General features: G+C 43.9%; 1 protein-coding gene across 6 annotated transcripts in view; it reads right to left on the bottom strand.

Annotated features, from left to right (window-relative positions):
- SKOR2 (SKI family transcriptional corepressor 2) overlaps positions 1-14,124 on the bottom strand; it is a 58,702-nt gene that overhangs the window by 23,610 nt on the left and 20,968 nt on the right. For 5 of the 6 annotated variants that reach the window (XM_075327333.1, XM_075327347.1, XM_075327340.1 and 2 more), the window contains exon 4: positions 649-723. The exons of the other annotated variant lie outside the window; for it this stretch is intronic. In XM_075327333.1, coding sequence (XP_075183448.1) covers positions 649-723 — 75 coding nt within the window. The remainder of the gene's footprint in view (positions 1-648; positions 724-14,124) is intronic. 6 annotated transcript variants of the gene reach the window in all.

The following is a 14,124-nucleotide window of genomic DNA, read 5'->3' as shown; positions in this document are numbered from 1 at the left end:
CTCTCTCTTTTTCCGCTGCCTGCACTCTCTGTCTCATTTGACAGGCAAATTTGCAGACATTGCCTCAGGATAACAACCTCGTTTGACAGTCAATTAACCGTGAATAGTCAAAGCCAAGGCAGTTTGCATTACATAAATGGGAAATTAGATTCCCTGCTCCCAAGAAAGCAAACCTCTCCTTAAGACACTGCAATAGACAAGTTAGTATCACAAGTTCTAATCACGTAGTCCGTAAAGCCCTCGGAGACGTTTAGCAATCAGTAAAAAGGTGGTTTCATTTAATTTGTATAATGTAATTTTTGTAAATGTATTATACATTTTGTGTAGAGATCATTATCATGTAGATAATATAAATGTTGGGAAAGACGCAATAAAACACCTTTAATGTCTGTCTGACAGATAGAAAAAGCAATAAGCTGTGATCCTTCTTAATAGAAGGTTTGTACGGAACATTTCAATTATTGTCATTCCAGCCTTCCGCAGCCGCCTCATTGTATATGGTCCTAAAAGCCTCTTTTCATGCGTCCTCCGCAATTAATAATCCACTTGCTATTAACTCCGTCTTTCTTTTTTTATGGGCCTATTCTGGGTTTAATCATTTTTTTCCCCTCGGTTGGAACATTCTAGGGGGGATACATTATATCTTACCTGGTATTTCTCTCCAGAATTCACCCGCAGAGGTGTCCGATTCTGTGACATAAAAATGCATCTCTTTGCTTTTATCTACAATGGAAATTCAGATATGTACTCAATGGCGGTTTTATTCATTCATATTCACTGTGTATAGCAAAGGGGGGCACGAATAGGCCCCTCTGCCTTGGCCAGGGTACTTACGTACAAAACCAGAACATGCAATTGAATATACACAATATTTTGCAAATTGGAAGGACTAATTTAGAACTGCTATTAACTGCTCCACTTGTTAGCCTTAATATTGTAATAGTAGCTACCTGCAGTCACCTCTAGGGGGAGCTCACTGCATAGAGATTTATACATTTCCCGGGGTATACATTTCTCTGAAACCATCATATAAAGGGTCAAAATTCTATACTGAATAATCGTGTAACATATCTGCCTAGGGAGCTATATTTTGCTAATATAAATCTGATTGCTAGCAGTCACCATTAGGGGGAGCTCACTGCATACAAATTTATAGATTTTCCGGGTTAGACATTTCCCTGAAACCATCATATAAAGGTTCAAAATTCTATACTGAACAATCGTGTAACATATCTGCCTAGGGAGCTATATTTTGCTAATTTAAATCTGATTGCTAGCAGTCACCATTAGGGGGAGCTCACTGCATACAAATTTATACATTTTCCGGGTTAGACATTTCCCTGAAACCATCATATAAAGGTTCAAAATTCTATACTGAACAATCGTGTAACATATCTGTCTAGGGAGCTATATTTTGCTGATATAAATCTGACTGTTAGCAGTCACCACTAGGGGGAGCTTACTGCAGACAAATGTATACATTTCCCAGAGTATACATTTCTCTGAAATCATCATATAAAGGTTCAACATTCTATACTGAATAATCGTGTAACATATCTGTCTCGAAAGTTATATTTTGCTGATATAAATCTGACTGCTAGCAGTCACCACTAGAGGGAGCTCACTGCATACAAATTTATACATTTCCTGGGGTAGACATTTCCCTGAAAATATCATATAAAGGTTCAAACTTCTATACTGATTAATCAAGTAACATATCTGTCTAGGGAGCTATATCTTACTAATATAAATCTGACTGCTTGCAGTCACCACTAAGGGGAGCTCACTGCATACAAGTTTATACATTTCCCAGGGTAGACAATTCCCTGAAACCATCATATAAAGGTTCAAAATTCTATACTGAATAATCGTGTACAATATCTGCCTAGGAAGCTATATTTTGCTGATATAAATCTGACTGCTAGCAGTCACCACTAGGGGGAGCTCGCTGCATACAGATTTATATATTTCCCAGAAAATAAGCCCTACCAGAAAAAAAGCCCTGGTAGGATTTGGTGGGCTTTTTTTTGAGTATGTTTCAAATATAAGCCCTACTCCAAAAATAATCCCTAGTTCCTGTTCCATAAGGAAGTGGCCAAGCAGCTAAAAAAGTTAAAGAATACAGCAGTACTCTCCATCAAATAAATCAGTCCTCTCCAAAAGAAAGCAGACACTTCCAAAAGAAAGCAGACACTCCCAAAAGAAAGCAGACACCCCCAAAAGAAAGCATACCCACCCCCCAAAAAAATTACACTCTCCAGACCCCAATTACAGTTAACAAGTGCTGATAGTGGATGGGCTCTCACACAGAGATCTTCATCACTGTTAGGTCTCTCACCATTCCAGCTGCATTGCACTGCAGCTCTCACAAACAGATCACATACCAGTATCACTCAGAAAGAGTGATACTGCTTCCAGGCACCAGGGGGAGTCAACCGCTGTAGAACAGAGATGGACCTCACAGCGACGCAGATCTGTATGTGAGAGCCCAGTCACTTACCAACTCTAATTGTTGGGGTCTGGTAAGTGTGATCCTTTTAGTGGGTGTCTGCTTTCTTTTGGGGATAAACATAGCAGTACAAAAAGAATAATAAATGTAAGCAGGTGATTTAAACCTTTGTAAATATGGTATGTACCCTCCACTATAGGACTGGATGTGCACCATGAAAATAGCAGATCAGATAAGAAAATGTGCATCTGACCCAGTAATAGGAATAACACAAAATGTTGATGATCCAGAATGTGATTATATTTGAATAATGTGGATTTTTTTGTTCAAGGAAAAATGTGGATTGTTGTTCATGAGAAAAATATAAGACATCACCCGAAAATAAGCCCTAGAGCATCTTTCGAAGCAAAAAAGTAGTGTAAGACCCTGTCTTATTTTCAGGGAAACATGGTACTTCCCTGGTGAATGCAATTTTATTTAGGGGGTATCTGCATTCTTTTGGGGGATGACTGATGTCTTTGATGAAGAGTCCTGATGTAATCTTTAACTTTTTTATCTGCTTGGACACTTCCTTATGGAACCACACCTAGGGCTTATTTTTGGAGTAGGGCTTAGGCTATGTGTCCACGTTGCTTTTTACCTGCTTTTTACCTGCTTTTTTGCTGCTTTTTCAACTGCATCGTTTAATGCCAAAATGGATGTGTTCTGCTTTTCAAGCAAAGTCTATGGGAATTTGGGTTTCTTGTCCGCACTATGCAGTTCAAACTGCAGCCTTTTTCAGGCAGAAATTTCGGCAAAAACTCTGCTTTGCAGTTCAAAACGCAAATGGCAAAAACAATTGACATGTCAATTGCTTTTGCCATTTGGGTTTTGCACTGCAAAGCTGAGTTTTTGTCCAAAGTTCTGCCTGAAAAAGGCAGCAGTTTGAACTGCATAGTGCGGACAAGAAACCCAAATTCCCATAGACTTTGCTTGAAAAGCAGAACACATCCATTTTGGCATTAAACGATGCAGTTGAAAAAGCAGCAAAAAAAGCAGGTAAAAAGTAGGTAAAAAGCAACGTGGACACATAGCCTTATAGTTTAAGCATACTTCAGAAAGCCCCAAAAAGCCTACTATGGCTTATTTTCGGGGTAAGTGTTATCTTCGGGGGAAGCTATAAAAATTCTAAATGCAGTGAGCTCCCCCTAGTGGTGACTGCAAACAATCAGATTTATATCAGCAAAATATAGCTCCCTAGAAAGATATGTTACGCGATTTATCAGTATAGAAATTTGTACCTTTTATATTATGGACAGTATTTAAAAAAAAATATATATATAAATATTTTTTTGAGATATATATATATATGTGTAAATATATATATTTATATATATACAGAGAGAGAGAGAAGAGAGAGAGGCAAAGAGAGATCAGGGAGGTTAACAGGTGGCTCAGGAATTGGTGTAGGAAAGAGGGTTTTGGGTTCCTGGAGAATTGGGCCGACTTTTCAGTTGGCTACAGATTCTATGCTAGGGATGGGCTGCATCTTAATGGGGAGGGTGCAGCTCTGCTGGGGCAGAAAATGGCTAGAAGGTTGGAGGAGTGTTTAAACTAGGAATGGGGGGCGAGGGTATTCACTTTATAGAAGGGGAATGTAGTGCAGATAGTGACCAGGGCACAAGTAATGAAATTGGGGGTGGTACGGGGGGAAGGGTTAGGACAGTTAATACAGTAAGCAGGAATACAGGTACAGAGTCATACGTAACGTGCATGTACACTAATGCCCGAAGCCTCACAAATAAGGTGGAGGAATTAGAATTAATATTGTTGGAAGAAAATTATGATATAGTGGGGATATCAGAGACATGGCTGGATGAGAGCTATGACTGGGCTGTTAATTTACAGGGTTATAGCCTATTCAGGAATGACCGTACAAATAAGCGAGGGGGAGGTGTGTGTCTATATGTAAAATCATCCTTAAAACCCATCCTGCGTGACAACATATGTGAGGGTACTGAGAATGTAGAGTCCCTATGGGTGGAGATAAGGGGGGGGGGAATGAATAATAAAATACTGATAGGGGTGTGTTATAAGACGCCGAATATTATGGAAGAGGTAGAGAATCTCCTCATAAAGCAAATTGATAAAGCAGCGAGTCTCGGAGAGGTAATTATTATGGGGGACTTTAACTATCCTGATATAAATTGGGGAACAGAAACTTGCAGTTCCAGCAAAGGAAATAGATTTTTGATAACAATGAAAGATAATTACCTTTCACAAATGGTACAGGACCCCACAAGAGGGGGAGCACTACTAGACCTTGTACTAACCAATAGGCCAGACCGCATATCAAATATACAAGTTGGGGGTTACTTGAGGAATAGTGATCACAAAATAATAAGTTTTCAGGTATTCTTTAGTAAGATGTCTAGTAGAGGGGCTACAAGGACACTAAACTTCAGGAAAGCAAATTTTAAATGGTTGAGAGATGATCTTAGTGCAATAAACTGGGATGATGTACTAAGTAATAAAAGTACACAAAGCAAATGGGAGACTTTTATGAACATCCTGAATTGGGCTTGTGCAGAAAATATACCCTATGGGAACAAACATGCTAGAAATAGGAGGAAACCCCTATGGCTAAATAGAGCTGTAAGGGAAGCAATAAAAGAAAAACAGAAAGCCTTAAAAGAATTAAAGAGAGTATGTAGTGATGAGGCATTATATAATTATAGAAAATTAAATAAAATATGTAAAAAGCAAATTAAGTTAGCTAAGTTTGAGACAGAGAGACTCATTGCGAGAGAAAGTAAAAATAATTCTAAAATATTCTTTAACTACATAAACAGTAAAAAACTGAAAAGCGATAGTGTTGGCCCCCTTAAAAATAGTCTTGGTGAAATGGTGGAAGGGGATGAGGGTAAAGCCAACCTGCTGAATGACTTTTTTTCTACGGTTTTTATACAAGAAAATGCCATGGCAGATGACATGATCAGTGATACCATAAATTCACCCTTGAATATTACCTGCTTAACCCAGCAGGAAGTACGCCGCTGCCTCGAAATCACTAAGGTTGACAAATCTCCAGGCCCGGATGGCATACACCCCAGAGTACTACAGGAATTGAGTTCTGTGATAGATAGACCATTATTTTTAATCTTCTCAGATTCCTTAATAACAGGGTCGGTACCGCAGGACTGGCGCATAGCAAATGTGGTGCCAATATTCAAAAAGGGGACAAAAACTGAGCCGGGAAATTATAGGCCGGTAAGTTTAACCTCTACGGTTGGTAAAATCCTTGAGGGTTTCTTGAGAGATGCTATACTGGAGTATCTCAAGAAAAATAACCTTATGACAGAGTATCAACATGGGTTTATGAGGGATCGATCCTGTCAAACTAATTTGATCAGCTTCTATGAAGATTTAAGTTCAAGTCTGGACCAGGGAAATGCAGTGGATGTTGTGTATATGGACTTTTCAAAAGCTTTTGATACGGTGCCACACAAAAGGTTGGTACATAAAATGAGAATAATGGGGATAGGGGAAAATATGTGTAACTGGGTTAAAAACTGGCTCAGTGATAGGAAACAAAGGGTGGTTATTAATGGTATGTACTCGGACTGGGTCTCAGTTCATAGTGGGGTACCACAGGGGTCAGTATTGGGCCCGCTTCTTTTCAACATATTTATAAATGACCTTGTTGGGGGCATGCGGAGTAGAATTTCAATATTTGCAGATGATACTAAACTCTGCAGGGTAATCAATACAGAGGAGGATAATTTTATATTACAGGGAGATTTATGTAAATTGGAGGATTGGGCTGAGAAGTGGCAATTGAAGTTTAATGTAGATAAATGTAAGGTCATGCACTTGGGTAGAGGAAATAACATTTATGATTATGTACTTAATTGTAGAACACTGGGTAAAACAGACACAGAAAAAGACTTGGGTGTATGGGTGGATGGTAAACTTCACTTTAGTGGCCAGTGTCAGGCAGCTGCTGCCAGGGCTAATAAAATAATGGGATGTATTAAAAGAGGTAATAAGTGTTCATGAAAAAAATATAGTTCTACCTCTGTACAAGTCACTAGTGCGACCGCACTTAGAATACTGTGTACAATTCTGGTCACCGATATATAAGAAGGACATAGCTGAACTGGAGAGGGTGCAGAGAAGAGCCACCAAGATTATTAGAGGAATGGGTGGGCTGCAATACCAAGACAGGTTATTAAAGGAGTTATCCGACATACACTCCAAAAAAAATTGTAAGCTAATCTGTGCTGTATTGTCATATAAATCACCCCTACATTGTTATTTTCTGTTTTCTAACTTTTGTTTCTCTTGAATTCACACTTTATTCCCTGCAGCTCTTGTTTACATTTAGCTCCAACAAACATGACAATTTCCTGTATTCTTGGTTGCCAAACCTCAGTCAGAGCTGTCACCGCCCAGCCTCAGTGTACAGGAACGCCCCCTGCCCGGCCTCAGTGTACAGGAACGCCCCCTGCCCGGCCTCAGTGTACAGGAATGCCCCCTGCCCGGCCTCAGTGTACAGGAACGCCCCCTGCCCGGCCTCAGTGTACAGGAATGCCCCCTGCCCGGCCTCAGTGTACAGGAACGCCCCCTGCCCGGCCTCAGTGTACAGGAACGCCCCCTGCCCGGCCTCAGTGTACAGGAACGCCCCCTGCCCGGCCTCAGTGTACAGGAATGCCCCCTGCCCGGCCTCAGTGTACAGGAACGCCCCCTGCCCGGCCTCAGTGTACAGGAACGCCCCCTGCCCGGCCTCAGTGTACAGGAACGCCCCCTGCCCGGCCTCAGTGTACAGGAATGCCCCCTGCCCGGCCTCAGTGTACAGGAACGCCCCCTGCCCGGCCTCAGTGTACAGGAACGCCCCCTGCCTGGCCTCAGTGTACAGGAACGCCCCCTGCCTGGCCTCAGTGTACAGGAACGCCCCCTGCCCGGCCTCAGTGTACAGGAACGCCCCCTGCCTGGCCTCAGTGTACAGGAACGCCCCCTGCCCGGCCTCAGTGTACAGGAACGCCCCCTGCCCGGCCTCAGTGTACAGGAACGCCCCCTGCCCGGCCTCAGTGTACAGGAACGCCCCCTGCCCGGCCTCAGTGTACAGGAACGCCCCCTGCCCGGCCTCAGTGTACAGGAACGCCCCCTGCCCTCCCTCTGCACATTCAATGGCTGTCAGTATTCTGCCCAGCACCTGACCTCTCAGCATGTGACAGAGCAGAGATCCAGCTTCTCTCATCTGTGACACAGCAATCAGCTCACATCCCATCCACAATGGTAACAGAAAGAGTTGTTACATGTTCCTCACCCCTTATAGATAAATGAATACTGTGTAAGGCAGACTATATATAGCACCCAATGTGAGTCTATAGTAGATATATACGCCATGTATGTATGGTACATGTGTGTGTGTGTGCGTGGTTTGTGTCATATAGTTATGTGTATACATATACATTATATATATATATATATATATATATATATATATATATATGCATATATATATATATATATATATACACACACATAGATTCTCCAGGCTTATCCCTCTATGTGTCACTATATGAATTGAATACAAGACACGCACTTCATCTTCCTCACAAGGCAAAGTGTGTCTTAGGCCTTGTGCGCACGTGTGCGTATTTCATGCCTTTACGCTGCATCTAGCACTGCAGCGTAAACGTATGCGTCCTTCGTCCCCAGCACTATACTAACACTGCCCTTTGATACTATAGTAACCAATCACAGCTGAGATTAATAAACTGTAGTTCCAGGCTCCATTCACTTTAATGGAGTCATGTTTTTTGGAGAGTGACTGTAAAGCGCAGGGTTCAATTTTCATGTGAAACCGTAGTCTACGACGTTCCCTGGGTCACATGGGTCATCTGTGCAAAAAAACGTTATTGTAAATGAGAGCGGATTCCTTTAGCGGACATACACACACACACGGTGGATGCAGCGGTGGCCGCGGGTAACCTCAGTGACAGCTCAGCTGATCGCGATACTCACCTCATTTGCTGTGTGGAGCTGGCAGGAGCGGCGGCTGAGTAGCGCGATCAGCTGGACTGTCACTGAGGTTACCCGCGGCCTCCGCTGCATCCAGGTAACCTCAGTGACAGCTCAGCCGATCGCGCGGCTGTCTTCATTAGCTGCGTGGAGGTGACCGTAGCGGCGGTGTATTATGCAGCTCCTGTCACCTGCATGCAGCAGAGCTGGATGCGACGCTGGAGGAACGTGGATTACGCCGGACAAGGAGGGCTTTGTTGTGGGTAATAAATTGGTAATAAGGGAATTTGTTAGTGTTTTTTTATTTCTAATAAAGGATTTTTCGGGTGTGTGTGTTTTTTAACTGTAATTTACAGATTAATCATGGAAGGTATCTCGGTCAGACGCCTGACATGATTAATCTAGGACTTATTGGCAGCTATGGGCTGCCAATAAGTCCTTATTACCCCGATTTGCCAATGCAACAGAGCAAATCGGGAATAGCCGGGTACAGTACCAGAACTGTCGCATCTAATGTATGCGGCAATTCTGAGCGGCGCTGGCTGATATTGTTAGGCTGGGGGGCTCCCCATAACGTGGAGCTCCCCATCCTGAGAATACCAGCCTTCAGCCTTATGGCTTTATCTGGCTGGTATTAAAATAGGGGGGACCTCACGCCGGATTTTTTAATTATTTATTTATTTATTTTACTGCACAGTATAGACACGCCCACCGGCTGCTGTGATTGGGTGCAGTGAGACACCTGTCACTCAGCGTGGGGGCGTGTCTCACTGCAACCAATCATAGGCGCCTGTGGGCGGGGAAAAGCTGGGAATACGAGATTGTTTAATGAGCGGCCGGCTTTTTCAAAAAAGGAAAAGCCGCTGGAGCAGAGTGAACGCCGTGCAGAGCCGGGGATCGGGGATCGTTGAGTATGAGAGAGGGGGGGAAACTTCAGTCACTCGGGGGATTAGCGGTCACCGGTGAATCCTTCACAGGTGACCGCTAATCATGACGCTACACAGACAGAGCCGCGTGGTCGCTGTAAAGTCCCCTTTACACACTGAGACTTTGCTGCACAGCGGGAAACAAAAGGAACAAAGAATGGTCCTGAACGATTTCTAGCGATCACAACTTCACAGCAGAGGCCAGGTCGCTGATGTGTTTCACACACTGCAATGTCGCTGGGGAGGTCGCTGTAACGTCACAAAACCGGTGACGTTACAGCGATGTCGTTTGCGATGTTGCAGTGTGTAAAGCCACCTTTAGTGCCTTTCATGTGGCACTAAGGGGTGCTTAGCCTTGTATTTAGCCAATAAATAAAGAATTAATAAAAAAAAAAAAACGACGTGAGGTCCCCCTTATCTTTTGTAGCCAGCTAGGGTAAAGCAGACGGCTGCAGCCTGCAGACCACAGCTGGCAGCTTCACCTTGGCTGGTAATCCAAAACAGAGGGCACCCCACGCTGTTATTTAAAATTAAATAAATAATTAAAAACAAAAAACGTGGGGTCCCCCCCAAATTGGATCACCAGCCAAGGTAAAGCGGACAGCTGTGGTCTGTTATTCTCAGACTAGGGAGGTCCACCGTTATTGGACACTCCCCAGCCTAAAAATAGCAGGCTACAGCTGCCCCAGAAGTGGCGCATCCATTGGACGTGCCAATCCTGGCGCTTTGCCCCAGCTCATCCCGCGCCCTGGTGCGTTGGCAAACGGGGTAATATATGGGGTTGATGCCAGATGTGTAATGTCACCTGGCATCAAGCCCTGGGGTTGGTGAGGTCAGGCGTCTATCAGATACCCGACATCACCAACCCAGTCAGTAAGAAATAAAAAATAGACAACCAAAAAATTTTTATTTGAAAAAACACTCCCCACATTCCCTCTTTCAACAATTTATTGACAAGAACAATCAAATCCGGGTCCGGCGTAATCCAATAAGGGTGTCGCACGGCGATCCATACCATAGTCAATGAGACTCCCAGTCAATGAAGAACAAAATGTTCCCCATTGGCTGGGAGAGCCGTGCAGTGACCTGAGCTAACATCAATAGGTCAGCCCAGGTCACTGCAGGGGATGCCGAGCGCTGCCGTCAGGAGGTTAGATGAGTTCATTACCTGCAGTAACGATCTCATGCTCTCCTGACGTCAGCGCTGTCACTGACTTCTATGCCCGCCGCGTTCTACGCAGTATCGCGAGAGCCCGTGACGTCACTGCTAGTGACAGTCTCGGGCCGCCCGCGAGACGGGCAGAGAAGGCAGTGACCGCGGTGACGTCAGGAGGCAGGAGATCGTTACTGCAGGTAATTATGTCATCTAATCTAACCTGCAGCTACATGTGCAGAGAGCAGGGAGCCGCGCACACTGGGCGCTGGCTCCCTGCTCTCCTAGCTACAGTACACATCGGGTTAATTAACCCGATGTGTACTGCAGCTACATGTGCACAGAGCAGGAGCCGGCGCTGGCAGCGAGAGCGGCGGAGGCTGGTAACTAAGGTAAATATCGGGTAACCACCTTGGTTACCCGATGTTTACCTTGGTTACAGCTTTCCGCAGCTGCCTGATGCCGGCTCCTGCTGGCTTCATTTCGTCGCTCTCTCGCTGTCACACACAGCGATCTGTGCGTCACAGCGGGAGAGCGTCAGTGTCCCGCTCCCTGCCAGCCCCGCGGCGTGAGAAGCTGCAGATACTGCGGGCAGACACTGACATTGCAGTGCGGGCAGCTGCGGGGCTGGCAGGGAGCGGGACACAGACTGCACGGGCAGTGAAGCAGCGCTCGTCATCCCCGCGGATGCACGCAATGCAGGCTGAGAATGAGAGGCAGCTTATACTGCAGAGGGGGGCAAACACTGACAGGGGAGGGGGGGCGGGGGGGGTGAAATGGGGGGGGAACAGTTCCCAGGGCGTCAGGCAGTAAACATAATAAAGCGCTGGGGACACAGCGCTGGCAGTGTATCGGACAACAAGTGTTCCTTGCCTTATTGAACTGGACACTGACTCGGCTGCAATTCAGGGCGCACGTAGCTGGGCACAGGAGGCGGAGGAGGGAGACTACGGAGTGTGTGGGAGGTTGTGGGCAGAGTACGGGGTGCGGGGGGAATGTGTGGGAGGGGGCAGGGAACGGGGGCGTTTACTCCAAACACTGTACAGCCCAGCAGGGAGGTGACATGCTGTTCCAGATTTGCATGTCAACATGGCTCTGCCCATGTAGACGTGCAAAGGCCGGAAGCAGCAAAATCGCGGCAGGAGGGGTCACATGACCGCTCTGAGCCGGGGGAGAGGGGCTGACAGCGGGGCAGGTAAGTGGTCTCTATCTACTTACCTGCCCCAATGTAGCCCAATAGTGTAGGATAACCCCTTTAAACTTGGGGTTATTTAGTCTGGAAAAACGAAGCCTTAGGGGGGATCTAATCACAATGTATAAATATATGAGGGGACAGTACAGAGACCTTTCCAAAGATCTTTTTACACCTAGGCCTGCGACTGGAACCCGGGCATCCGCTACGTCTTGAGGAAAGAAGGTTTAATCATAATCACAGACGAGGATTCTTTACTGTACGAGCAGTGAGACTATGGAGCTCTCTGCCGCATGATGTTGTAATGAGTGATTCACTACTAACATTTAAGCAGAGCCTGGATGCCTTTCTTGAAAAATTTAATATTACCAGTTATGTATATTAGATTTTATGACAGGGTATTGATCCAGGGAACTAGTCTGATTGCCGGATGTGGAGTCAGGAAGGACATTTTTTCCCCATTGGAACTTGTTTGCCACATTGGGGTTTTTTTTGCCTTCCTCTGGATCAACATGTTAGGCTACGGGTTGAACTAGATGGACTTAGAGTCTCCCTTCAACCTTAAAAACTATGATACTATGATATATATATATATATATATATATATATATATATATATATATATATATATATATATGTATATGAGAAAAAATTCCAGCCGCACACTGTGAAAAAACAAAATACATTCTACCTTATAACATAAATGGAGGTATTTAGAATATTATAATGGCCATTGTAATACCAGCCCAGTGCCCCTTCACAGCAACCTCCTTTGCTGGGTCCTACACTACACTGCATCTTCTCTGGGTTTTAAAAAACCTACAAGATCAGCTGGTGAACAAAAAGGAGGCTAATGAAGCAGCCAGGAGCGGGGGTGCAAATCCAGCAAACAGAGCACCACTCCCTGTTATATGCATTATACAATAGAAAAAAACAGAATGAAACATATATATATATATATATATATATATTACATTTCATTGAGTTCTCAGCAGTGTAACCCATTCTGAAATTTTTCTAGGGTCCACTTATTTCTGTATACACCCCTAACTGGTAGACTATAGACTGTTCTATCAAAGGAGATTGGGTGAAATGGTTTCAATTTGGTGTAGGTGTCCTATGGGGGGATATTTTGTTTCCTCTGAGAACATGACATTTGTTATTTTAATAAGTGTTCTTCCAAAAAAAAAAAATGCACTCACTAATCAATCACTAATAAGACCGCCCAAAGATAATAACCATTTAAGCTAGGGATGGGTTTTAACTGGTTTTACAATAATAGACAATTTGGTTAAACAGTAGAGATCTGGAGGACAATCTGGTTCCTGCTTCTTGGATTTAATTGTATTTGTGTATTTAAGAATTGAAAATACAGTGTGTGTGTGTGAGCAGAGGTCAAGGAACACTAATCCGCTCCCTGCCCCAACATGATGAGTTCACCTCATCACGCTGCTGGTATTGTATCAGGGCAGCTTGGGTGGAGGGGGAAGGGTTTGAAGTTGGGGAGGGGCATGAAGGGAGGCAATCTTTAGGTCATAGTTCATAAGTGCAAGTGTGTATGGCATCATAGTTAATAAGGATGGACAGTGTGGCGGTTATAATTCATAAGGTGTAGAATGTGTGGTGGGAATTGTTCATAAGGGCTGACAGTACGGTGGTTATAGTTCATAAGAGCATAAATGATCCTGCACCAATTCACACATGCATGTCATCAGTAGTAGGGGCATAATTTTGTAAAAGAGCTATGTGATGCTCAACCTTATATTATTGTCCATGCATGCAAACAGTTGTTAATAAGAGGAGACAATCTAGAACCACCAATATTTTCTTTGAAAGTCTATAGTAAAAGCAATGTACTCCAAAAGGGCTAGTGTGAGGGCTCATATTTTGCACCGGGATCACACTGATGGACAATTATGTGTTCAGGGACACAACATGGGTAGATAATTTTATTCAGGAGGTATTATCAGGACACTTATTTAAATACAGGATGTCAGGATGTGCTGTAGAAAGACAAAAAAGAGGGAAGTTTGCTGAAACAAGTTGTGGATGTAAAAAGTCATCAGATAGAAAAGGATAAGAATGACTCCAATCAGAGAAGGCGTTACCTATTAGGTACCTGGATGTAACTATTGATTTTGGATTCTGACTTTGTCTAATCAGCATTCCCAGCATCTCCTTGTCATTGTAAAGGACATACTGGAAATTTTTGGTTCCTTTGATACAAATGTATATGGAGAGGCTGACCAGACATTACAATTCATTGTTGTACTAAGCTTGGTAGTATATTCATGTACTGATGATAGTTCTGATACTGTATTCATGTACTGATGATGGTTTTGGTGCTATATTCATGTATTGATGATGTTTCTGGTGTATTTATTCATTATTACTGGTA

The sequence above is a fragment of the Anomaloglossus baeobatrachus genome, chromosome 1, assembly GCF_048569485.1.
Source record: "Anomaloglossus baeobatrachus isolate aAnoBae1 chromosome 1, aAnoBae1.hap1, whole genome shotgun sequence".
NCBI classification, from domain to species: Eukaryota; Metazoa; Chordata; class Amphibia; order Anura; family Aromobatidae; genus Anomaloglossus; species Anomaloglossus baeobatrachus.
Note: the sequence above shows the minus strand (reverse complement) of the source record. Positions and strands in the feature narration are given on the sequence as shown.